This window comes from Gouania willdenowi, chromosome 6, assembly GCF_900634775.1.
Source record: "Gouania willdenowi chromosome 6, fGouWil2.1, whole genome shotgun sequence".
Lineage (NCBI taxonomy): Eukaryota > Metazoa > Chordata > Actinopteri > Blenniiformes > Gobiesocidae > Gouania > Gouania willdenowi.
In genome coordinates this window covers 42,562,403-42,588,221 of record NC_041049.1, presented here as the reverse complement: position 1 = coordinate 42,588,221, position 25,819 = coordinate 42,562,403, and the positions used below count along the sequence as shown (strand labels likewise).

Sequence of the window (25,819 nt, the reverse complement as noted above, 5' to 3'; positions counted from 1 at the left end):
TGTATATATATATATATATATCCCTCTCTTGTCCAGAAGTGTTGGTGGTGGGCGGAATCTGCAACTACTTTCTTTCAGGCCGCCTTCTACTCTTAAACATATTCTTGAATGATTCCTTACCCCTTTAGCACCGAAAGAATCTGTAATATTACGTGAATATCTGTAAAAGTCATGTTTTTTCTATTAGCTCTGTCAGCTAGCATATCATCTCTTCTTCACTGCAAGGATATCTGCATGCCAACCGCCCACTGGGTTACCAGCGCCCTCTGCTGGTCCAAACAAATATCTGACGTAAATACAGTGCAATAACTGTTTTTTTATTTTTATTTTTTAAAGTCCAATTGTTCAGGCACAAAATACATTTTCATTTTGCACTTTTAAAAAGAAAAAGAACTATTCTGCAGTTTTGCATTGTTTACTATAGAACCAGAATTTAAATTTATAGACCTCTTCTTCATTTGTATTATTCCTTTATTTATTTCATTCAAGATTTATTTTTAGTTAAATTGCATTGTTTTGAATAGTTTATCAAGGGATTCTTTTGACAATGAAAAATGAAAATAAAATAGTAATTTTCTATATATATATATATATATTTCACTCATTTGTCTACAGTCCCATTTGTAAAATAAATTGTGAGAGAATCGTATCGTGAACCCAGTATCGTGAACCCAGTATCGTGAATCGAATCGTATCGGGAATTCAGTGAATCGTTACATCCCTAGTAATTGAAAACGTAATTGTAACTGAAAAATGTAAGTGACCCCAACCCTGCCATCAATAGAAGGACTGCACTACAGCTTTGTGGTGTGCCTTAACTTCCCGTTTTAGAACAACAGCAGCAGACTCTTTAAATCTGTTTATTTGTGAGACACAGCCTCCATGAATCCCACGTTTGTTTGAAAAAATAAAATCCTGCAGGTGCTGCGTTTTCGCTGTCACTCAGATGTTATTTAAATAGAATGTTTGTTTGACAGGAGAGAGCAAATGAGGAACAACCCAAAAGAAAAGGAGCAAGACAGAAGATGCTGTCAGTCAGTTTCAAACGTATACCCTGTATAACAACTAGTGTAACACACACACACCCAGCTGTGATTTGCCCTTAAATGTGTGGATGTCGCCTACTGCTAAATCACAGCAAGTTAAACAGAAGCATGCGTTTGTTTACATGGTACATTAACTTTTAATTTATAGGATACTAAAAATGTAATTGTCATTTTCTTTAAATTGCAAATCTAGCACTTCCTCCAGTTGGCAATGCGCACACGCACGCACACACACGCACGCACTGCAGTATCAGTCTTTAATGCTCATCTTTAAATCACAATATCTTTCCATCATTAAAACTTTCCAGTTTCAGAAAACAAACATTTGACTTTTCTCACAACAGCAGGGAAACGAACCTGGGATTATTTCCCCATTAGAGGACGTGATTATTCACTTTAAACGTTTTATTCCAATTCTGGACTTTCTCCTTTCACTCCGTCTTCATCTGGCTCCGAAACACCTTCTTTCTTCTCCAGCTCAAAGTTCTAGAAGAGAAATGCAAACTAAGTATAGCATCAGTTGCACTTTGGCCTTCACATTAACCAATTCATTCAACAGCTAAAACACAGATATCAGTTCACTATCAAAGAGTAATCACTGAGGCTGTGTTAGCAAGGTTCTATGAATATGGGGGGAATCACATTGGGTGTTTGTGAGATCCAGAGACCAGTACCTCCAGTTCCTGCATCACTTCATCCATAAAGTCACTGGGATTTTGCTTGTAGAGTAGCGCACTCTTGATCATCTCTCTGTACATCTGGAGCATCAACAGTCAAAAAACACACACAGAGGAAACTCAGGCAAAACACAGTATATATTAGAATATACTGAGTTATACTGTATGTAATATTTATGCTTTAAAAAAAATACATGTGAAATCTCTGTTTCTACTCGGAGATTAGCAAACTCTCTTCAATATAACGTGTTACTTCCTTATTAAAACCTCCATATTTCCAAAATAAAATCCCAAAAAATACCAATAATCTTTACTTTAAAGGTCGACTGAAACATATTTTTACTTTATGAACACAGCTCTTAAACTGATTAGTTGAAATTAATTAGTTGCAAAACACTGACCGCCTCATTGTGACGTCTGTTCATTTTGTTAATAATAATAATAATAATAATAATAATAATTACTAGAAAAGCACTTGCTAACGCGCGCACGCACATGCACGCACGCACACACACGGGGGCACTAGGGCTGCACGATTTTGACAAAAAACCTAATTGCAACTTTTCTGACAGATTTTTAAAAATATTTTATACATTTAAATGCATTTGCATTTGATTTTTTTTTTTCCAATCAATTTTTTTAAATTAAAGAATGAAAAAGAAATAGAAATAATAATCAATTTTTTCAGAAAATATTAGTTTTTAACTCCTGTGAGGAAACAAAATAATAAATAAAAAACCCATAATTAAACAAAAACGTATGTCAAACATAAAGTAAGATACGATTAAAAGGAAGATATAAGTTGTACTGAGGAATAAATACTAATAAAAAATAATATATGTAACTATAGCTATAATTAAACAAAAATGTTTGTCAAAAATAAAAATGAAGTAAGATACAATTAAAAGGTAGATATAAGTTGTGGTGACATGGATTATTCTGTCTGCTCCTTTTTAATTATTCATGTCATATAAAGATGTAAGAGAGCAACATTGTCACTCAATTCCCCCTCAGGGATCAATGGTTTACTGAATCTGATCAGGTTTATTGATTAAGTTTCGTTCAACTTCATTTAAATGATCCGATGACATCATTCCAGACTGTAATGATTAAACAAAAATAAATGTGCAAAACACATCACGTGTTTTTTCACCACTATGGGCCAGAATATTTGACAGTATCAGACGTTATCATTAATCTACAATTTATTTTATTTATTTATTCAGTTTATTTCCGACATGGTTATATTCACTTTTTTTTTTTTACATTTTTTTTTTTTTTTTTGTACATGCCGAAAAAGGAGACGAGAGAAGCAGTTTGCTTATCTGGGTCCCGTCGCCTGTTTTACCATCGCAAATTTACATGGGTTTACATGTCTCTCTGGTCAAACATTCTTTAGTTGTTCTGAACAGTCCTTTTTTGTGTATTCTCATCTGTAGTCAGTGTTGTCTTTTTTTTTTTTTTTTTTATTCCTCCTCCTCTCTATCGTTGTTCGTGTTGGCCTTGACATAAAATGTGATTATTATTAATGATCAACAAGTCTGCTCAAACCCCCGTAGTACGGTACTTTGATTGACAGGTCCACCTTTAAACAAATTGACAGCCAATAAGGAAGCAGCTGAACTATGAACATTCTAAAACCTAAATAGATGCTGGATTGATTTGTTTAGAAAAGTAAGTCAGATTATATCACTATTATTTCATGAATGCTCTGTTCAAGTAATTCATTGTTTATATCAGTTGACTACGGTATTAATGACTTATTTGTTGAGGAGTTTTGTCTCGACTCTGGACTTCAGAAGCAGTGATTTGTTCCCACCTCTGGTTAAAATTAATCTCTGTCCAAACACTTCTGCAGTATTATACCATTAAACTTGTGTGTAGGTAAAATGTGCAGTAATGGACTTTTAAGTCATCTCTGTTGCTCTTTGAAAGTGTTAGTGTTGCACAAATGTATCGCCTAATGTGATGCAGAAGACAATTGGACGCCACCGAGATCGTTCAAAAGTTTCTTTCTGATGAGATCATATCGATCTCAGAGTATTAAATCTAAAGGGTAGAAGAGCTGATAAGGAATGATCACCAACGTGTCATCATGTTAATCACTGTAGCAAAGTCAAACCTTGACGACGTTGGTTCCAGCAGCTGCTGACACAAAATAAAAGTCCAGCCCTTGTTTCTTCCCAAAGTTGAAGCTTCTCTGTGTCACCTTTGGATCAGCTGCAGATGTGACAAAAACACATCTGTGAATTCAGATGCAAGCACATTCAACACTACTAAACATGTCACGTATTATACTGAATATCAAAACAGGAAGAAGTTCTGAATCATCATATGACCCAGGTGTTCTCAACCTTGACCCCATTTGGGGTCGCGAGACACTGGGAGGGGGTCCCCAGATATCTTCAAAAAATGTACAATATTTTCTGAATAATTTTCTTGCCATATTTTTGCTCCTTTTATTGCATTTTAACTACATTACTCCCATTTCTACATACAATTTCAATGCTTTTTCTGCCCAATTTTTCCACTTTCAAGACATTTTCAGCACTTATAAACCTTTTCCATCACTTTCCCCACCTAATGTCACATTGTTGACCCATTATTGACACTTTTAACCTCTTTTCACCATACTTCTTGCTTATTCTTGCTAATTTAACCACATTCTCGATTTGTTATGCCCAGTTTTAGCATTAATTGCCCATTTAAACTAATTGTTCCAATTCTTTAAAATACATAACCCCCCATTTCTGCCTTTTTTAAGCCAATATTGACACTTTGAACACTTGTCACTACTTTTGGCCACTTTAATTACAACCTTTAACCAATTTCTGTGGTTTTAAAAATCCCATTTCACCACCCTTTCTACCATTTTATGGTCACTTTTAAGAACAATGGACCATCATTTTGCTGACTTTATGAATGGGCCCCAAAAAGATCCCCCCTTTATTCCCCCTTATAGATGGCCCAGTCTCCACATGACTGTTCTTCAATGTTCATGTCTGTGTTCAACCACCTTCAGGTACAGTGGGGGTCTCCTATCTCTGGCACCTTTATTTTGAGGCTCTCAGGCTGAAAAGATAGAGAACCACTGATATAACCCACCGTCAATTTTGTTGGCGACCACACAGCAGGGGATCTCTGGTCTGTACTCTCTTAGCTCCTTGTACCAGTTGGCGAGATTCTTATACGTGATCTTCCTTTGAACATCAAAAACCTACGAGAGAAGTGTCTCACATTCAGGGTCTTTCATTTAAAAACATAAAAACTTCTTTTTCTATATACTTGAGAAATAAAATCAAGTTTCCTGTTGCTATGGGAGGAGCTTACCATGATGCATGCGTGTGCTTTGTGATAGTAAGAAGGATGTAGGCTCTGAAACCTTTCCTGACCAGCCGTGTCCCAGAAATCTGACGGTTCAACAGAGAATTACATAAGACAAATGAAGACATTTGGAATTATTTCTAGCAGTTACTTACCAACCACTACCGTCTTGTTCTCTACAGTTGTTTTATGTTTGTAGAGAGTCAACGCATACGTTGACATCTGTTGAGGACGACTGCAAGCAGTAATGCAAGGCAAATGTATTTGTTTAGAACATTTCATACATACTGTATTTCATACATGACTATGTAAAATTTAAAACGTTCAAGATTTTAAAAATAATGAGCTTTTTCTCTGCTGCTGAAGGATACTATTCATCCATGAGAAACCTCTGCATAAGCCTGTGAAATCAGGGGAGAGGAAAGTGAGTCAAATCATTGGATGTAGAGTAAAAGCAAGCAAGGCCCAGCTGTACAAAAGGAAAACTGATTGGATTTTGGATAATGGATTGGATCAAATATTGAAAATGAGTTGTTCAAAACTAAAATCGGATTCCAAGATCAGATTAGATCAAGTAATCCAATCTTGGTTTTCAATCCCCAATCAAACCCTCAGTTTGTGTTGTTTAAAACTTTTCAGCAGGATTTGGGTAACTCTGATCCAAAAAATAAAAATTCAGGATTATTCTGATGCAAACAGTGGATTTCAGGAACAAAATGTGACGTGAAGTGAGACCTTTTCTACACTATAAGCATAATGTGCCTCTATCAATACTATGATTATGACATTATGATCGCTGAGTGGTCTAAGGCACTAGACTAAAGGATGTTTCCTTCTGCTGAATCCAACTTTTGACTTGTTAACATATTTAACACAGCAAATTCAACCTTTAAAAATACATATACAAAAAAATAAACATTTTAGGGCATTTCCTGCGTGAAGTTTTTGTTTTTTTCATTTTAACATATTTAACAAGGCAAATCCCACTTTTAAAAATACATACTGTAAACGAGAAAAAAAATTAAATAAAAATTAGGGTATTTCCTGGATTAGGGTTAGGGTTGAGACGAAATAAAACTGACAAAACTATAGCTAGGAGGACACGGGTCCGGCAGTGACGGAACTACCGGCATTCTGCTTACTACGCATGCGGTGCACAGGAAGTGCCGTAACTACAGTCAGGGTTGTCTGAGATCTGGGTTCGGACCAATAGCAACAGCCTTTATTTAATTTATTGATATTTTTATCTGATTTTTAAAGCATACAGTTTACACTACAGACCAATAAGGTACAAATTAAAATAATTATTCCAAAAGCTGTCAAAAGCAAACAATGATCAAAAACAGTGTCTGACAATGGCATCACTCACAGATAAAGTCAGAGGTACTGTACGTCTTCATTTTCAGCTGCTCAGGTGCATCATCGACCTCCTCACTGAGATGGACATTCTGCTTTGTAGCAACATTTCACAGAAGAAAAAAAAGCTGAATGTGTTTTTTTTTTTGTTTCAAAAAGTGTTTCAAGGTTGAAATTTTAAAGTTTGATTTTGGATTTTCCTTTTTCTTAATTTATGGGGCAGAAATGGTCTGGTTGGTCAAAGTAACCACATGCTGGCTGTATCTACTACACAATATTTTTATACACACCTAGTAGCCTTCAGTGTGATATCTGTCTAATTTAGAGCTCTCATTATCTGGATTTTGTAATCTAAAGAGTCAGTTGTTCAAAACATTTTATCTGGATCAAAATTATTGGGATTTGGAAATCCCATTTTTATGCTACCCAGGATCAAATAATCCATCTTACTTTTATGCCGGTTTTTTAAAGCAACATTAAATTGGATCAACCTGATCCAGATACACAGTTTTCAAGATTCCCAAATCCAGATTACCAGTGCTCTAAATGGGACAACATATCACAATGTGGGCTACAGCTATATAAAGAACAACAGGTAGAAGAGCCAACATGGGGTCACTGTAAGTGTTTTCTATTTTGAGACAAAACACTGAAATAACAAACATCCACTTCCATTCATAATTTATTTTATGACTCCTCATCTGAGCCACAAAAAATGCAAAACAAATAAACATTAACAAATGCATTGTGGATACTTTGAAAACGTCTTAAATAAAAAGGCTAAATGTCCAATAGGCACGCTTCAACACTGCTCATTGCAAAACAAGATGTGCAATTGAGCGTTTAAATGGAGTTCTGAAGAGACGCTTGCGAGTGGAACCACAGGGAGCAACTTAATACTTGCGTATATTGTCCTGCACAAAATGCTACCAGACGCAATGTCCCTCTCTGTGATGGTGTTTATGACGCACCTGAGCTTGTTGAAGAACCAGACCAACCTCTGGCGTTCTGTCAGAATAAAGGACTGAATAGACATGTAGTGAGGGATGCAATAGACCCTTGTGAGTGACGTCACGGTACATTGACCCAGCGCCATCTTGGAAGATGATGGCTCTATACAGATGCACCTGCGTGGGTGTGTTTACTTAAATAATAGTGTTATTTTTCTGACTTATTGAAAGCAGCCCATGTGCTAAATCATTGTCAAAGGTCGTCTCCGTTTGGCCTCAATACGTTGGAGGACCCGGATTATGTTGACCCTCTACCAGAAGCTGAGAGAAGTCGATACAAGGAGAAAATGGACCTGCACAGTTCATTTAATTTAGTTTAGTTCAATTTAATTTCCTGAAGAAAGACTTGTGTACTCCAGTCCCAGCCGTGTTAGAACACCCAAACAGCACAAACGTTTACATCCCTGTGGGCCCTCTGCTTTGCTATATACAGTCTATGGTTTCAAAATGTTTCCTGAGGTGGCTTGTTCTTCCATCATGGCGGAGGGCCGTACATCACGTGACCAGTGAGGTCATGTGGCATGGGTCTATTGTGAGTTTCATCTCTGATGATTGTTTCTTTGAAATGAATATACAGTGATGAGATCATTTTTTTATTTTATTTTGACTTTACTATACTGAGAGGTTTATTTGGGAGCCTATGTCTACTTTATTTACTTTATCCTTGTAACGGTGAAACAAGTTATGTGCAAAATGTCAATAAAAGCATATACACTAAATAATACAAATTTATTTGACCAATTTAAAATTTTAACTACATTTTCTTCCCGAAATCCACCTTGAAATCCTACCCCCAGTTGGGATCAGGATAATCCTGTTTGTTTTAACTAAGTGTCTATTGATACGTTTCTATATCAATAGCCCCTGGGACTATTGATATAGAAACGTATGTTTTCCAGACCTTTTCTACATAAGCGTAATGTGCCTGTATTATTTCTCTGTGCCAGGATGGCTGAGTGGTCTAAGGTGTCGCACTCAAGAATCCTTTTTTCTGCTAACAGAGAAAAATAAATATGAGCTAAAATAAAACTGACGGAAATTTAAGTCACGTGGTGTACCTATCACGTCGCCTAAACTGGCCAATGAGGGGCGCTCCGTATGAATAGACTAGCTGTCTAATCATACATTTCCGTATGAATAGCTGCAGCCTTTTGTTCAGAATCCTTATTTCCCTTTTGAACAGCTCATTTTCGAGATTTGATCTAATCCGATAACAAAAATCCGATCATATTTTTAACAACTGACCCAAAAGTGTTGTATCTGGATCAGACTGATAGATGCGGGCACGACACTTGACATGGCTCTTACGTGATCTAATCCGAGTTTAGTTTTGAACAACCCATTTTCAATATTTGATCCAATCCAGTATCTAAAATCAGATCAGTTTACCTTGTAAACAACTGGGCCCAAGTGATGATCAACAGTAAATATACTCACTTAGATTTCCCCACCGCGCTGTCACCCAATATAATGATCTTCACCTGTTCATCAGCATCGTATTTCTTCTGGTCCATTCCAGGAACACTGCTAATATCTCCTGCCATTTTCTACTCACCTGAGCTGTCTTTTTCTAAGCTCTTTACAGCTATTACATCGCCTGCTAACGGTTAGCTCGTGTTGACATGGCGTATTTTGGATAAATAAGCAACATCTTTCTGCTAGGTTTCCATGTCAATAATACAGGATCTGGTCGAGGCTTATTTCAGTACACAGGTTTTATTACTGCAGAGCAACTCCTTCATAATATAGACTTCGGAGCAAATTAGCTAACACATGTAGCCAAAAAACAAGCTGACGCTTTTCGTTTCTATGCAACCAGAACGCCCACAGGACCCGGTGTTGCTGTCTTTCCAAATGCCTGACTAAAATAATCTGCTCTCCTCTGAGTTTCATTGCAGTTGTTACCACTAGAGGGCGGTATGAAGCCTGTAAATCAGCGATGGGCCGCCTTTATCAACGTGGGGGCCACAAAAAATGTGATTATAAAAAAGAAGAAAAAAAAAGGATAATGGAGGAGGTAGATTTGTCTTTATTATTCAATCAACAAAAACTTTCCAATCAAAATAAAAATCAATTCAATCAAAAAACGTTTACAGCAAAAAAAATATGATATTTTCAAAGAAAAAAAATGTTCAAAATGCAAAATAATATTTGAGACCCAAATAATTGCATTTGAACATTTTTCTTTCTTTGATTAAAAATGTTTTTGTATTTTTCAGTACTTGTAGTTTTTTGTATTTGGGCGATATTATGGGTAGTACGTTTGTGTCTTTATTATACCATCCATCCATCAATTTTCATACCCGCTTATTCCCGTTTATCAGGGTCGCGGGGGTCTGCCGGTGTCAATATCCGGCTCTCATTGGGCGCTGGGCGGGGGTACACCCTGGACAGGGCGCCAGTCCATCACAGGGCAACACAGACACAGACAACCATTCACTCTCATTCACTCCTATGGGCAATTTAGAGACTCCAATCAACCTTACAGTCATGTTTTTGGATTGTGGGAGGAAGCCGGAGTACCCGGAGGAAACCCACGCAGCACGGGGAGAACATGCAAACTCCACACAGAAAGGACCCAAATCCACCCCAGGGCTTGAACCCAGGACCTTCTTGCTGTGGGGCGGACGTGCTAACCACTAAGCCACTAAGCCCTTCTTTATTATTCAATCAAAAAATTAAAAAAAATAAATCAAAGAAAAAAATTGGGTCTCAAATATTGTGTTGCATTTGAACACTTTTTTTTTCTTTGATTAAAAAAAAAAATATATATATATATATATATATATTATTGAAGCAAACCTTTTTTTTATGAAAATGTTTTTTGATTGAAAAGTGTTTTTTTTTTTTTTGAAGTAATTTTTCTTTTGATTGAAAAGGTTTTGTTTTTTTTTATTGAATAATGATGACAGATCTACCTCAATAGCCACAAAAATGTGATCTGATCTGATGGCCACATGATCACATGACCAATCCAAGCATTAATTCAGGGTTTTGTCAGTTTTTGTTATTTTGTATATTATTGAAATCGCATTTGGTGTGTTTTTGTGGTTTTTATTGGGTCGCTTTGTGTTGTTGTTTTTTTTGGTTTTTGTTTTTTTTTTTTTCTGAGTGTTTTGTGTGTATTTGTTGTTGTTTTATGTGTTTTGAGTAATTTGTGTATTTCTTCTGTTTTGTGTGTTGTTGGAGTCATTTCGTGCATTCAAAATGTAAACGCTTTCAAAATTATATTTCAACTTTAATCTTCACATTATATATATATAAACTTTGTTCTCAAAATTTCAACTTTAATCTTGTCTTTTTGAGTGTAATCTTGACATCATTTCAACTTTATTCTCGAAATTTCAACTTTATTCTTGATTTGCCCAAAATAGTTTTCTCCATCAAAATGGGCCCTAATCCTCTTCTGTACATATTTTATACATGACTGAACAATTTAAAGATTTTTAAAATAATGAGCTTTTCCTCTGCTGCTAAAAGATACTATTCATCCAAGAGAAACATCTGCATAAGCCTGTGAGACTAGCAAACATTCAACTTTTATCACACTATTGAATTTTGAGTTTATTTGAATAATTTTTACTTTATTCTTGTCTTTTTAACTTTGATCTCAACATTATATTTCAACTTTTTTCTCAACATTTTGACTTTATTCTTGATTTTGTCCAAAATTATTTTCCCCATCAAAATTGGCCCTAATCCACTTCCGTACCTGAGATGGTAAAAAGGGCACAAGTGAAACCAGAAGCAGGACAACAACAAAAGGACAGAAGATTATTTTTCTCTCAACTTTTAATCATGTTCTCATTCCTCAGTTCCAGTCACGTTCTCCCTAAAAGGAGTGATGTATTCTGAGTGACGCAGTCCGAAGGTGTAACTTGGAGCTTTTTCAGTGGCGATGGTTACCTTGAAAAAATAATTGTTGACAAGTTAAAGAACTGTTATTATCTGTTTGAAAAATAATAGCAATTTAAATAAATAAATGAATAGAGAAAAAAATGATTCTTACATGCTCAGGATAGTGGGCAGTGGGGGCTGGTGTCTTCGTGCCTCCTTTGGGAGGATAGTTGCGACCGCACATGCTGAACCGTGGAGCTTTATATCCGCAGATATTTGTGTCCGAAGCGCCGTAGGTAGCAGGCCCCGGAGTCTAAATGGGAAACAACCGTGGACGAACATTGCACAGTAAGATTTTTTAAAGAGAGTGTTAGTCGTATTGATTGTTTATTTTTACCTTGTTTATGTTTCCATAGACAGATCCCTTTATGTCACGGCTTCTGAGACTGACGGCTGGCGCTGAAGGCTTGGACACAATGTTGGGTCCCAGAAGAGGTGGCAGATTGTAGGTGGCAGGACCTGCATTGGGGTCAATTATAATTGTAATTGTGTATTTGGTAATTAGTTACAATAGGGCCTGAGCAACAACAGTGCGTTGGACCCTATTGTAATGCACCTCATTTTCATTATTATTATTATTATTATTATTATTACTATTATTATTTTATTCATGGAAAAATTATTGCATTTATTAGGGCCTAAACACGTTCAAAAACTTCTGAAAATTTGAAAGCATATTAGGACTGCCAAAAAATTTGACATTTTGGGGGAAGTGGACATGAAAAACATAACCTTCACTGCAAAGGTAGAACTAATGGAATTTGTTAAGCCTTTTTTAATGAAATAATGTAATAACGAAATCATTGCAGTCCAAACCAATCTGACGCTGCACACCCTTGAACCAAGCAGCAGCCATGTTGAAACTCTCAGGTCAGTCACAGACAGACAGACAGACAGACAGACATACAGACAGAGATTCCTTGCTTTTATAGAGAGATACGTTGTGCATCCAACACTGCACTGTTAAAATTCACACATTCATATTTTTATTTTAAACATGCATGTTTATTTGATTGTGTTATAAAACAATTTTGACAATAAAGTTGAATCTTCATAGATTGAAATATTCCTCTTAGCAGCCTGTTCACTTGGTTGATGTGCTACGCTTATGGAAGTTATCAAGAGTTTGTAGAGCTACGCAGATGCTAATTATTTATAGCAGCTTTCATTTGCATGCAAAAAAAAAAATAGCTATGGTTTAACCCAACCGTCAATCGTAGTCATAGCGGCACCTATTGGTAAAAGGAACATTGCAGGAAAGTTTGTGATATAATCCTTGAAAATGGTCATCTACGTCTCAATACTTTTCTGAAACACCCTGGCATGCAAAACACCTTCCCAACATGCGTGTGGTTGCGAGGGCCCGTTCATTGCTACTTGCAGCTTTAATTATAATTGTAATCATAATTGGCAAAATATGTTGTGATTTAATTGTAATTGAGTTAAGATAGTTGATTTTGTCATGGTAATTGGCATGAACATAGTATAAAAACTGTCAATTACTGTTTAATTAAACTCAAACCTGTGGAACCATGTTACAGTTCCATGGCTTATGACATAGTTAACAATTATTCAAATATGTTTCATATTAAGCTTACCCATCAGTTCTCTTGAGATAACCAAGAGATGAAAAACAAATTACGGTAGATGACAGATTATATATTTTAGTGTATTTTATTGCTGATGTAAGACATGGGTCAAAACTGACTCGTTTTCATAAGAGATGCAAACAGAAAGCTAATACAAGATGAAGGTTACGTTTTAGGGGCTTATTTATGAAAAGCTCAGTAAATGTTATTAATTGAAATTGAACTTTAGTAATTGAGAATGTAAGTGCAATTGACTTTCAGGGGGAACTGGAATTTAAATATGACCAATAGACAATTTGCACCCTGTGCTCTGCATTCTATAAATTAGATTTAAATGGTGTTACCTGGTACGAGGTTGTCACAACCTTCTTTACCCCTTCCATACAGAGAAAAAGACGGCGGCTTGGGATAAAGAATAGCCTTTCCTTTCTGGACATCATAGTGACCTGAGAGAGAAGACAAGAGTTAAAGGATTTGTGGATGAATTCACAGCTGGAACATAAGGTTTGTTTTTTTCATACCTGGTCCAGGAACATTCAGCGATTCTTGGTCCTTTGGACGGCTTTTCAGTGAGAATGCAGGTGCGCAGCCTTGTCCCGCCATGCCGATGTTGGAGGGGAGAGCGTATTTTGGGCCAGGTGAATGAGACCAATCCAGCTCTTTTGGGCGTTTCCCAATGCTGTACATCGGTGCTCTGTGTTTAGTGACATCATGTTTTAAATTACCTGCATCAAAGACCAAAAATGACATCAAAAACCACAGAGTGAAAAACAACCGAAGCATCATGTTGAGTTATTGTGACCTCTACCTGTCAGACTGGGGAGCAAATACTTGGGCCCGGGGCCCTTATAGTGGGCACCTATTGGGCCTTTGGGCTTGTGGGGCCTCCATGTCCCAACGTAAGCTTCTTCACAATTCATCACCTACAAAAAATTAAAAAAAAGTTAAATAGACATCAGTCAAAGTGTTTTGGGCTATAACTCCCACACATTATGTTGCACATTCAAAAACCTTATATCCACAGATTCTCTGAATAGCACTGAATCACCTGGGCTGGGCCCCGCTAATTTATGCCTAAAATTGTTTTGTCGCAAAATTGTAAAAACCTACTTTTTCGAACTCTTGCTTGGGGTTTTGTCCAATCAGTGTGAAACTTGGCACGTAGAGTCTTCAGTTGGACCTGATCTAAAGTTATGATAATAATTTTGTTCGGTCATAATATGCACAAATTATTAAAGAGTAAAGTTTTCTAGCTTGCTATAAAAACATAATCTGTTGCATTTCTTGGTCAAAAGAAATCTGAGATCGCATGTGACTGTGGGGGTATAAGCCAAATTATAATTATTAAAATTGTATCCATCTGTCTATCTATCTATCTATCTATCTATCTGTCTGTCTGTCTGTCTGTCTGTCTGTCTGTCTGTCCGTCCGTCCGTCCGTCCGTCCGTCCGTCCGTCTGTCTACTAATAAAAGCAAGAAAGGTCTGTGTGCGTGTGTGTGCAGCGAATATCTCCCCGACGTGGTGCCTGTTTGACCTGAAACTTTGTCAACGGATCCCAAATACCCTGAGTTTGTGCATCCGTTATTTTGGAGTAATTTGGTCATTTTGAAATGTTTATTTTAATTTTATTTCACCTGGACCAGCGCATTTGAGTTTGCCCAGAAGTGAAACCTATTCAGCTTTTGACCTCAGTGTGTGAAGGGGCGCTATCTCCTAACAATGGCAAGCTAGAGTCATGTGTGCGGCCAGAGCCAATCGTCGCGCACACAGCCAAGCAAACACGGCCAGCAGGCACACGAGTGAGAGAGAGTAAGATGTTTCAAAACGTTTATTTTCATGTTTGTTTGACCGTTTGTTATTTAGACCGGACGGACGGGATCGGGAAGTTATTGGCCATGGCTGTGTTGAAAGCTTACGGCGAAAAAAAGCACATTTCTCCACAGATACGGTGTAGTGAAAAATAATCCTGAAAGCTTCCTACAGGCACATGCACACTAATAGCGTAGTAAATATTTACACATAAGTACAATTTTTTGCTACCCTAATTTTTCCTACTAGATAAACCCTAATTCTAACCCTAACCCTAAAAATTAAAGGAAAGATTATAGCCTTCTTTTCAAAATGACTGACGCGCATGCGCAATTTGCCAGGTGCGCATGCCCACTGTCTAATGAAGGAAACTTTCACAGTAGGTTTATTCTACACTACAACGGCATTATAAACGCTGATATTTGCACTACGTGCTATATAACCGAAGGCGCACCTTGGATGTACACAGAGTCAGTTAGTGAGAGAGTTGTGCCAACAGTTCCCGGAAGTTAGTTCCAGCGTTTCTCTATGATGGAGTATGTGCATGCGCACGTGCGTGTGCGTGTGTGAGAGAGAACCAACAAAGGAGATACAGTACTTCATGACAACCAGAGACACACACGATTTACAATAAAAATAAAAATATACAAAATGAGTAAAATAAAACATAAACTAAACAATATTTGTGCAAAAAGTACACAAAACAACAACAGAAATGCACAAAAATACACAAAAAGGCTCCAAAAACCCACAAAATGACATATATTACAGAAAAATACAACAAATGACAACAAAAATGTGAAAATGACTCAAAATACACAAAACTAAATATTTATACAAAAAAATACACAAAATGACAATAGAAATGCACAAAACTACACTAAAAAAGATATAAAAATACATAAAATGAGTCCAGAATCACACTACAATGGCAACAAAAAAATATAATTATACAAAAAATGTACAAAAACACAACAGAAAGATACAAAAATACACATGACTCCATAAAACACATTACAGAAAAATACACCAAACGAAAAAAAATGTAAAAATAAGTTAAAAAAAACAAACATTTGTCATGTGCATGTCCCATAAAATTAAACCAGGGAAATTGCACACGCTATTTTACTTTGTGCCCACAAATAAACCCCTTTATAACACTACAAAGTACAGAGCATGTACACCTCTTTGTACATCCAACATTCAAACACACTCATTTGGCCATAACTGACAACTCTACTTAAGCTCCCACTATATGAATACATACTTCCACTGTACTAGTCTCTTAAATTTTTACCAAATTTGGTGGGTATGAACCTGGGTTGTTAGATGAGTAACTACATTTATAATATTACTATAAACTTACCTTGTTGAAAAGTATTGCTCACTGAGGACACCTGCTGGTAACTTTATGGACTGTTTTCAGGATAGTGATCTCCTGTCGACGTTTGAGAGGTCACTAAATAGTGTTCTCTTTCCTCTTTGGAATTGGGTTCTCTGCCACTTTCGTAGTGGCTGTTACCATGATGACCTGTCAACATGGTGCTGCTCTAAAAAGCTGCCTTCCATGATGTCACTCATCATGGAGCACAGTTTTTTTTTTTTTTTTTTTAAATATGATTTTAATTTGTAAAACTGTTCATAGCTGTATATACAAGTAGGATCTTTCTCATTTGTTTTTCAATCTTGAAATGAAGCATCAAATAATCCAGTTGTAGATTTCTCAAAATCACCAACTCCACAATATATTTGAGGGCTTGCATTTTCCCTTTGTTTATATCACATGAATTAAGTCATTTTTAATTGCAAATTGTGAAAAATAACTTTTTCCACAAATATTGTAATTTCTCACAAACAATCCCACAAAATTAATCTGTTAAAAATTGGTAACAAAATCCAAAATTTTTCAAGTGAATTCAACCGATATTAAAAACTAGGCCACAAAAATGTTAAAGTTGTTCTTTTATTCACCAAAGATCTACTTGAGGTCAAACTGTATGGGGTGCCAAAAGTAAAAATTTAGTATGAAAGTTTTAGCTAACACATTTTCATTATTTATTTCACTTTTCTCATATTTAGCACATTTTCCTACATTTAACACAGCCTTTAACCACATAAATAGAGGTAAAAAAAAAAAAAAAAGCATTAAATCTAAATATTTAAATATAAATATAAATGGTATATGTTATATCTAAATGTTAAATCTATATCTAAATTTTAAATCTAAATCTAAATGTTAAATCTATATCTAAATTTTAAATATAAATCTAAATGTTGTTATATCTAAATGTTAAATCTAAGTCTGAATGTTATCTAAATGTTAAATCTAAATGTTAAATCTAAATCTAAATGTTAAATCTAAATCTAAATGTTAAATCTAAATCTAAATGTTAAATCTAAATCTAAATGTTAAATGTTAAATCTAAATGTTGCGCTGTTGTGTTGCGGGAGTGTACTGTGAAGGGCAGCTCGTCCACCTGCCATGACAACACGCTCGATCTCCACCGCACGGAGAGAACCAGCCATAATCACCCAGACAGGCATCGGTGAAAGGTGAAGAGGTGAGTGTGATTGGCTGTATGTGTCTCTGCTTGTGTATTGGTTGAGGTTCCAAGGGGCGGGGTCAATTAGCATATGTGCAAAACATTTAAGTTTGACATTTAGATTTAGATTTAACATTTAGATTTAGATTTAACATTTATATTTAGATTTAACATTTAGATTTAACATTTAACATTTAGATATAAGATTAAGCATTTAGATATGATATATAACATTTAGATTTAACATTTAGATTTAACATTTAACATTTAGATTTAACATTTAACATTTATATATAAGATTTAACATTTAGACTTAGATTTAACATTTAGATATAACATAAAACATTTAGATTTATATTCAAAATTTAGATATAGATTTAACATTTAGATATAACATATACCATTTAGATTTAGATTTAAATATTTATGTGGCTAAATTTTGTGTTAAATGTAGGAAAATGTGCTAGATATGAGAAAAGTGAAATAAATAATGAAAATGTGTTAGCTAAAACTTTCATACTAAATTTTTACACTTGACACCCCATAAATTTGGCCCCTGAACTAAAATGAGTTTGACGGCCCTGCTCTGCAGAGGTGACAAGTAACAAAGTACAAACACTTTGTTTAATGTACTTTTTTCTGGTATCTGGTCTTTACTTGAGTAATTATTTTTTGGCGACTTTTTGCTTTTATTCCTTACTTTTTTTTTTTTTACAAATATCTCCATAAACCAACTAAGCACATTATTATTAGACATACAGGTCTAAAAATATATATATTTTACTATTATACTGTAGGAGGATAATGGTTATTAATAATGGTTGTATGAATGAAGAATATTAATTATGATTATTAATATTAGCTCTACAAATGCCTGGGTGCCACCTCTTAAAAAGAGGAATATGTCTAAGTTTTTCTTTAAACTAAACAAAGTATTGAATCAGGGAAGTGGATTTGTACAGCACATCTACACCTAAAATACACAGCTTTAATAAATCAGAGGAATCGTCGACAGTTGAACCTTTTATTTGCATAATTCAGTAAGGAACAAGAACAATGTGGTGATTAAATCCTGATGGAATACATTTCTAAACTAATAATAGTGAGGATTACATGTAGTAAAGTGAATCACTATTCTAAACTAATCTAGACTAACTATAGTAAAATCAAAGAATAAAATTGCAAAGCGAGCTCATAAAACAAAGAGGGAAAGACAGACGGGAGAACGGACAAATGTGGATGTGGTGGATTGTGAGTGGAGTATATGAGGATGTATTGAATGAGGATGTATTGTAGTTTAAGTGAGTCAGTTCTGCTGGTCCATTGTTCACTGGTCCATACCTTGAGATGAGGTCCGGGTTGGAGGATTTGATTCCCTACAATACTAATGGCATTTGGTTTTTGCCAGTCAAATGAAACCTTAATCAAAAATAATAATAATAATTTAAACACTTGTCTGTCAAACCACACAATGTTGGTTTTTTAGACTGTTTCCCCCTCAGATTATCACTATTATTATGTACAGATTAAGATAAAAATGCAGCAGCAAGGGTTTGGGTTATCCTGGCACATCAGGCATGGGAAGGCTCATCATCAGCTCAGGGCCCTCCCCCTTGTTACATACAGCCTAGACAGCGAATGGGGTGCTTCTGCGAAAAAAAATTTAACTTTATTTAGTGGCTGGTTTTGTCAGAATATCAGCAACCATTCTTTCTGTAAGGCAATGTTCCAGTAATACCCTTCCAGTAGCAAAAATGTCTCTTATGAAGTGGTTTGCATCTTTGTTAACAGGATTTTTAGTGAGTGCAATTGTATCTTGATCATCTGTTCAATGTAAAAACACTCCTGTATAGCTGAAGCTAAATGTTTTCTGCTTCACAGGTAGAAAGAGCTACTGTCGGTTGTTTTTCTTGTTTTCCATGAAACAATGAACTGCCTTTGCACAAATTGCACAATAGCTCGATGTTCTATATTGGTCTGTTTTATTTGATGCCCAACTTGCATCACAAGACACTGTCAGACCTAGTCTTTCAGTTACATTTTTGAATTTGTTGTTCTGTTGTACCTTTTAGATATCTGAACACATGCTTCATTGTATTCCATTGTTCTAATAAATAATAATAATGAATTTTATTTATAATGCACTTTACATTTCAAATAAAATCTCAAAGTGCTACATGGTAAACAGGATAAAAATACAATACAATACAACAATAAAAGCAAGACAAGTTAAAATTAGTTATAGGCTTTTTTAAAAAGGAAGGTCTTTAGTCCTTTTTTAAAAGCATCCACCGTCTGTGGAGACCTAAGGTGGTCAGGAAGGGCGTTCCACAGACGAGGAGCGGCAGCTTCGAAAGCCCTGTCCCCCATGGTCATGAGCCGCGTCCTGGGCGCGAGCAGACGGTGCTGTTGGCCTGACCGGGTCCTGGTTGAGGTGTGTGGTGTGAGGAGGTCAGTGAGGTAGGTGGGGGCATCACCGTGCAGACAGTGGTGGGTGTGTAGGAGGACCTTGTACTCTATGCGGGCGGAGATGGGGATTCTATAGTAGGTTCATTAAAATGTTGAGATAAATTACTGACAACAAAGCTTATGTTAGGTCGAGTGTGTGTGGATGAGTAAATTAAACTTCCCACTGTACTGTCTTGGTTGTTTTAGCTTTTTGGCATTTTCAGTGTAATAAAGTTGTTTGGTTCACAAAATGTTTCTCTTGGTTTACAATTTTGCATATGTGGCATGATGAGGATCATAAAATAATCAAATTGGTTGCCGAACAACCTGCCACCTGGGGAATTTCACTCTGGGAAGTAATCACCAGTTGTAACATGTAGACTAAAGACTACACAGGTTCAAAATTAACCACAGGGCAAGAGACAGTGTTCAGAAGTACAATAATCTTTATTACAATGAGTGTTAAAAGCAGCCCACCTGCTATCAATACCTAATATTAGACAAGGCCAAGAGAGGGGAATGAACAGTGCTGAGTTAACTCGGCGTCCAGAAACCAAGGAGGGAGGAGGAAATCATACCATCACCTGTGACACTGCACACACACACAAACTGAAATGTGATAAAACCACCACCAGGGATTGGGTCGCCGACCAGAGTCCACAGCACCTGTCCACGAGAAAATGACCACACAGCTCACTCACACTATACAATATAAAAATAACAAAATACAATATAACCAAAAGCAAACCACTAAATAGATCAAACTTAATGAATCAATAACCAAATAACAATTAAATTCAAATCAATACACAAATGACGGATCACATAAATCAATTGACAAATGAAAACGAATTAAATCTCGAACAGAATGTCAGTAAAGAAATACTTTATGAAATAATTAACACAAAAAATAAATAACAGCTATCTAAACTAAATGCAAACTTTACTCACAATATCTACCTATAAAAGCAAGGGAGGTCTGTGGGGATGTGTGTGTGGAGCAAATATCTCCCCAACGAGGTGCCAGTTCGACCTGAAACTCGGTCGACGGGTTCCAAATACCCCGAGTGTGTGTATCTGTTATTTTGGAGTCAATTGGTCATTTCAAAATGTTTATTTTAATTTTATTTCACTTCTGGACGGCCCCGAAATGAAACCTATTCAACTTTTGACCTCAGGGTGTGAGGGGGCGCTAGTGCAGCATCTTCACTGCACAGCTCAAGAGTAAGAGCAAGAGTCACGTGTGCGGCCAGAGCCAACTTAGCCAGCTAAGCAGCTGTAAACACATGATAGAGAAGAAGATAGTTTAGACCGAGACACGGAGCTCTCTGAATAGATTGTTTGAAACCGTCAGCCACTGGTGAGTCTTTTAGAGACACGTTTCCCAACCCGTTCAATTCTCCATCTGGAAAACTGCGGATTCTCTGTGGTGCCGTACATGGAAGCTAAGCTCTGACCACTCGGTTCAAAGGTAAAAAATGATTTTTGTTTTTTTTAAAAAGACAGCCGAATTGTAGATAATACTTTAATTTACTTACTCACTCATGTAGTTTGGAGCTTTACGTTTTGTTTTGCGCAGTTTTGTTACTTTTCTGATTGGCGCTACAATGTCTATGGAGTTTTGTTATTAGCGTCTCAAACATTCACGGGAACACACACGGTATTTATTTATTTGATGCGCGTTCACGGAGTCAGATGTAGACAGACACACACGGCTGATGCGCGTGCACGGAGGAGATGGCTGTAGACACACACACACACACACACACACACAATATTTATAATAAAAATATACTAAATGAGTAAAATAAAACAAAAACTAAACAATATTTATACAAAAAATACACAAAATGATTCCAGAATCACTACAATGGCAACAAAAACAATAATTATACAAATAATGCACTAAAACACAACAGAAAGATACAAAAATACACATAATGACTCCAAAAAACATACAATACTGAAAAATACACCAAACAAAAAAAATATAAAAGCGAGTAAAAAAAAACAAACAACAAACACATTTATCATGGTCATATCCCACAAAATGACTCCAGAGGGGTATTCCATAAAGGAGGGTTAACAAACTCTGAGTTGCTCCATTAACTCTGGGTCAACATACCCCGCGATGGGAAACTCTGGGTATCAGATTCCATTACAGCTGGTATGAAGTGGGTTAATCAACCCTGATTAGGGATGTAACGATTAATCGTAAGGCAGTTAAAAATCGATTCATAGGTATCACGGTTGATATCGATTTTCTGAAAATTGAATCGCAGTACTATCCACAAGTGTAGGCGGCGGGCGGAGTCTGCTAATAGTTTCTTTCTGGCCGCCTTCTACTCTTAAATATGTTAATAAATGATTCATTACCCCTTAAGCACCGAAAGAATATCTGCAATATTACTTGAATATCTGTAAAAGTCACGTTTTTCTATTAGCTCTGTCTGCTAGCATAGCTTCTCTTCTTCACTGCAAGATATCTGCATGCCAACCGACCACTGTATTACCAGCGCCCTCTGCTGGTCCAAACAAATATGACGTAAATCAGTGTAATCACGGTTTTTTTTTTTTTTTAAAGTCCAATTGTTAAGGCACAAAATACATTTTCAGTTGCACTTTTAAAAGAAAAAGAACTATTATGCAGTTTTGCATTGTTTATTTTAGAACCAGAATTTAAATTGATAGTCTTCATTTTCATTTGTATTATTCCTTTATTTATTTCATTCAAGATTTATTTTTAGTTAAATTGAATTCTTTTGACAATGAAAAATAAAAGGAAAATAGTACAGTATTTTCTAGTTTTTTTCCCAAAAAAAAATTTGTCTACAGTCCCATTTTGTAAAATAAATCGTGAGAGAATCGTATCGTGAACCCAGTATCGTGAATCGAATCGTATTGGGAGTTGAGTGAATCGTTACATCCCTAACCCTGAGTATGTAAACCTTGGGTTACTGATGTGCACGCGCGATAAAAAGCCATCATCAATGGATTAAAGACTTGAGCTGCCATGACAACCACCCAGAAAATAGTGATTTATTCACCGTAATGGGTGAAATAAGCCCATTACGGTGAGCCCTCCTGTTACACTGGATATTAAGACAGTAAATGCCGCTTGATATTGCATCATTTATATTGATTTTTAATGTAATATTATCGCCAGAGTCATCTCGATGTCCTAAAAAATGTCATAAAAGAACACTGATGCGGGACGCAAACCCGCGACCCATCACTTTCAAGAGCAGCGTCACAATTCACTGTGCCATCATACCTTCAAAGAGACGTGAGTTACATATTTAACTCTATATCAATATAAAAAAAACAATCGAGCCTTAAAAATGTATTAATTTAAATTGTCATCTCCTTTATTTTATCCACAGGTTTGTATTCAGAGAACTTTACTACAGACGTCAGTAGATGGTTTAATGTAGATCAACCTCTCAGTGACTTTCACTTAATGATCTGTATCCACAATGTTATAAAGAAAACTACCATTTGCACAAAACAAACAAACAAAAAAAACGTAAAGCAACACAACATTAATGATGTGAGCACGTCTGTGGTGTGTGATGTGACTAATGTGTTTCAGAGAAGAGTATTAAGGTTCATTAAAGTGTTCAGAAATGGTGTTCAGGTGGGCGGAGCCAGGTAGAAACCCAGGGTGATAAAACCTACCAGCGACCAGGTTTAGTTTACGGACAATGTTGCCATAGTAACATACTCAGAAGTACATACCTCGCGTTTAGGAATGAGATACTCAGAGTTTCCCTCATTTGAACCTGAACATACTCAGAGGTTCAACATAACCCGCTTTATGGAATACCCCTCAGAATAACACTACAATGGCAACAACAAACAATAATTAAAACAAAAATATAAAAATTAGTAAAAAAAAAAAAACAACCCGTCTCATAGAATTAAACCAGGGAAATTGCACACGTTATTTTACTTTGCACTTGCAAATATACCCCTTAATAATACTACAGAGTATGTTATTATTATGCCCGTAATTGACAACTCTCCTTAAGCGCCCACTATATGAATGCATACTTCCGACGGGCACTGTACTAGTCTATACTATAATTCAAGGGAGGTCTGTGTGTGTGTGTGTGTGAAGCGAATATCTCCCCGACGCGGTGCCAGTTGGACCTGAAACTCAGTCGACGGGTTCCAAATACCCCGAGTGTGTGTGTCTGTTATTTTGGAGTAATTTGGTCATTTCAAAATGTTTATTTTATTTTATTTCACTTCTGGACGGCCCCGAAATGAAACCTATTCAGCTTTTGACCTCAGGGTGTGAGGGGGCTCTAGCGCACCACCTGTTGAGAGACGACTTCCGGCATCCATTTTGAAGGCGAAACAGATGAACTGTGAATCAACTGCTATTCAGCCACGTGCCAAATACCACGAGTGTGTGCATATGTTATTTTGGAGTAATTTGGTGACGCAAAACGGTTAAAACGTTAATTTTATAATTACGGCTCCCTCGGTAAGAGCGCGCCACTTCCGGTTCTGGGTTCATGACGTCACCGTGTCACAGTTGTTTGGGTTAAAAACAAAAATGGTCGATATTAAAAAGGTTTTTGTACCGCTAAGTCATTTAAGTTAATATTTCATAGTTATTTAATATTATTCCCATGATTCCAAACTTACTTTAAATCTCGGGTCACAGACTTCACTTCCTCCTTCGTCTCCATGAGTGTGGGCGGTGCCTGTGCTGATGGTCATGACCTTATCGCAAACATTCTGCTTCTTCAGACAGAGGAATGTAGCGTTTTTGTGAGCGGATGGGTCCACTATGATTATTGTTTGTTCTGCGCAACGGTGAGTGTTTCTTCTCATATTCTACCATGTGCTAAGAAAGATGCTAGCAGCTACAATGTAAACAAACACACACACACACGGCTGATGCGCGTGCGTGCGTGCACTACATCGGGATGTACATGGTGAACTCACACAGAGCCGTTGAGAGATTTGCGACTTTGGTGTTGCAAAACGTTTATTTTTTTGTGGTACTTTCGGGTCTCTCTTTTTTACACGCACGCACGCACACACACACACACACACACAGTATTATATTATTGTTATTGCTATTCTTATATTCTCATTGTATTATTATTATTGCTATTACCTTATTGTTTTATGTTATTGTTTTTATTGTATTACACCAAACAACAACAAACATATGAAAATGACTCAAAATACACAAAACTAAATATTTATACAAAAATACACAAAATAACAACAGAAATGCACAAAACTACACTAAAAGAGATACAAAAATACTCAAAAAGATTCCAGAATCACACTGCAATGGCAACAACAAAAAACTGTTATTATACAAAAAATGCACAAAAACACAACAGAAAGATACAAAAATACGCATTTATACCCCTTATGCTCCCACATGAATGCATACTTCCTACGGGCACTGTACTAGTCTACCTATAAAAGCAAGTGAGGTATGTGGGGATGTGTGTGTGGATGTGTGTGTGGAGCAAATATCTCCCCGACGCGGTGCGAGTTGGTCCTGAAACCCGGTCGACGGGTTCCAAATACCCCGAGTGCGTGTATCTGTGATTTTGGAGTAATTTGGTCATTTCAAAATGTTTATTTTAATTTTATTTCACTTCTGGACGGCCCCGAAATGAAACCTATTCAACTTTTGACCTCAGGGTGTGAGGGGGCGCTAGCGCACCATGTGTTGAGAGACGACTTCCGGCATCCATTTTGATCACAGTTGAGATGACTTCCGGTATCCATTTTGAAGGTGAAACAGATGAACTGTGATCAACTGCGACACAGCTAAAAAAAAAATCTATCGGCATCCACGTTAATTAATCTTATTTTAGAGTAATTTGGTGTAGCAAAACTGTCTAATTAACATTTATTTTATAATTACGGCTCCCTCTGTAAGAGCGCAGTGTTGAGCGCGCTACTTCCGGTTCCGGGTTCATGACGTCACCGTGTCGCAGTTTGGGTTATAAAAAAAAAAAACAAGGTCAATGTTAAAAACGTTTTTGTACCGCTAAAAATAATTAAAGTTAATCTTTCATGGCTATTTAATATTATTCCCGTGAGTCCAAACTTCCTTTAAATCTCGGGTCACGAACTCA

General features: G+C 36.4%; 2 protein-coding genes across 2 annotated transcripts; both read right to left on the bottom strand.

Moving 5' to 3' along the window:
- Positions 1-846: 846 nt before the first annotated feature.
- Positions 847-9,283, bottom strand: rabl2 (RAB, member of RAS oncogene family-like 2). The gene is made up of 8 exons (XM_028449988.1): positions 8,851-9,283; positions 5,419-5,448; positions 5,203-5,282; positions 5,054-5,133; positions 4,829-4,940; positions 3,846-3,943; positions 1,721-1,804; positions 847-1,532 (listed from the first exon to the last, which is right to left on the bottom strand). Exons 1-8 carry the CDS (start codon positions 8,955-8,957, stop codon positions 1,452-1,454), a joined length of 672 nt encoding a protein of 223 aa, XP_028305789.1. The 5' UTR covers positions 8,958-9,283; the 3' UTR covers positions 847-1,451.
- Positions 9,284-11,187: 1,904 nt separating this feature from the next.
- Positions 11,188-16,219, bottom strand: LOC114465797 (outer dense fiber protein 3-B-like). Its single transcript, XM_028451052.1, has 7 exons — positions 16,076-16,219; positions 13,708-13,822; positions 13,421-13,624; positions 13,244-13,345; positions 11,648-11,769; positions 11,423-11,563; positions 11,188-11,319 (listed from the first exon to the last, which is right to left on the bottom strand). The coding sequence occupies exons 2-7, from the start codon at positions 13,817-13,819 to the stop codon at positions 11,218-11,220; spliced, it is 783 nt and encodes a 260-aa protein (XP_028306853.1). The 5' UTR covers positions 13,820-13,822; positions 16,076-16,219; the 3' UTR covers positions 11,188-11,217.
- Between the last annotated feature and the right edge of the window lie 9,600 nt (positions 16,220-25,819).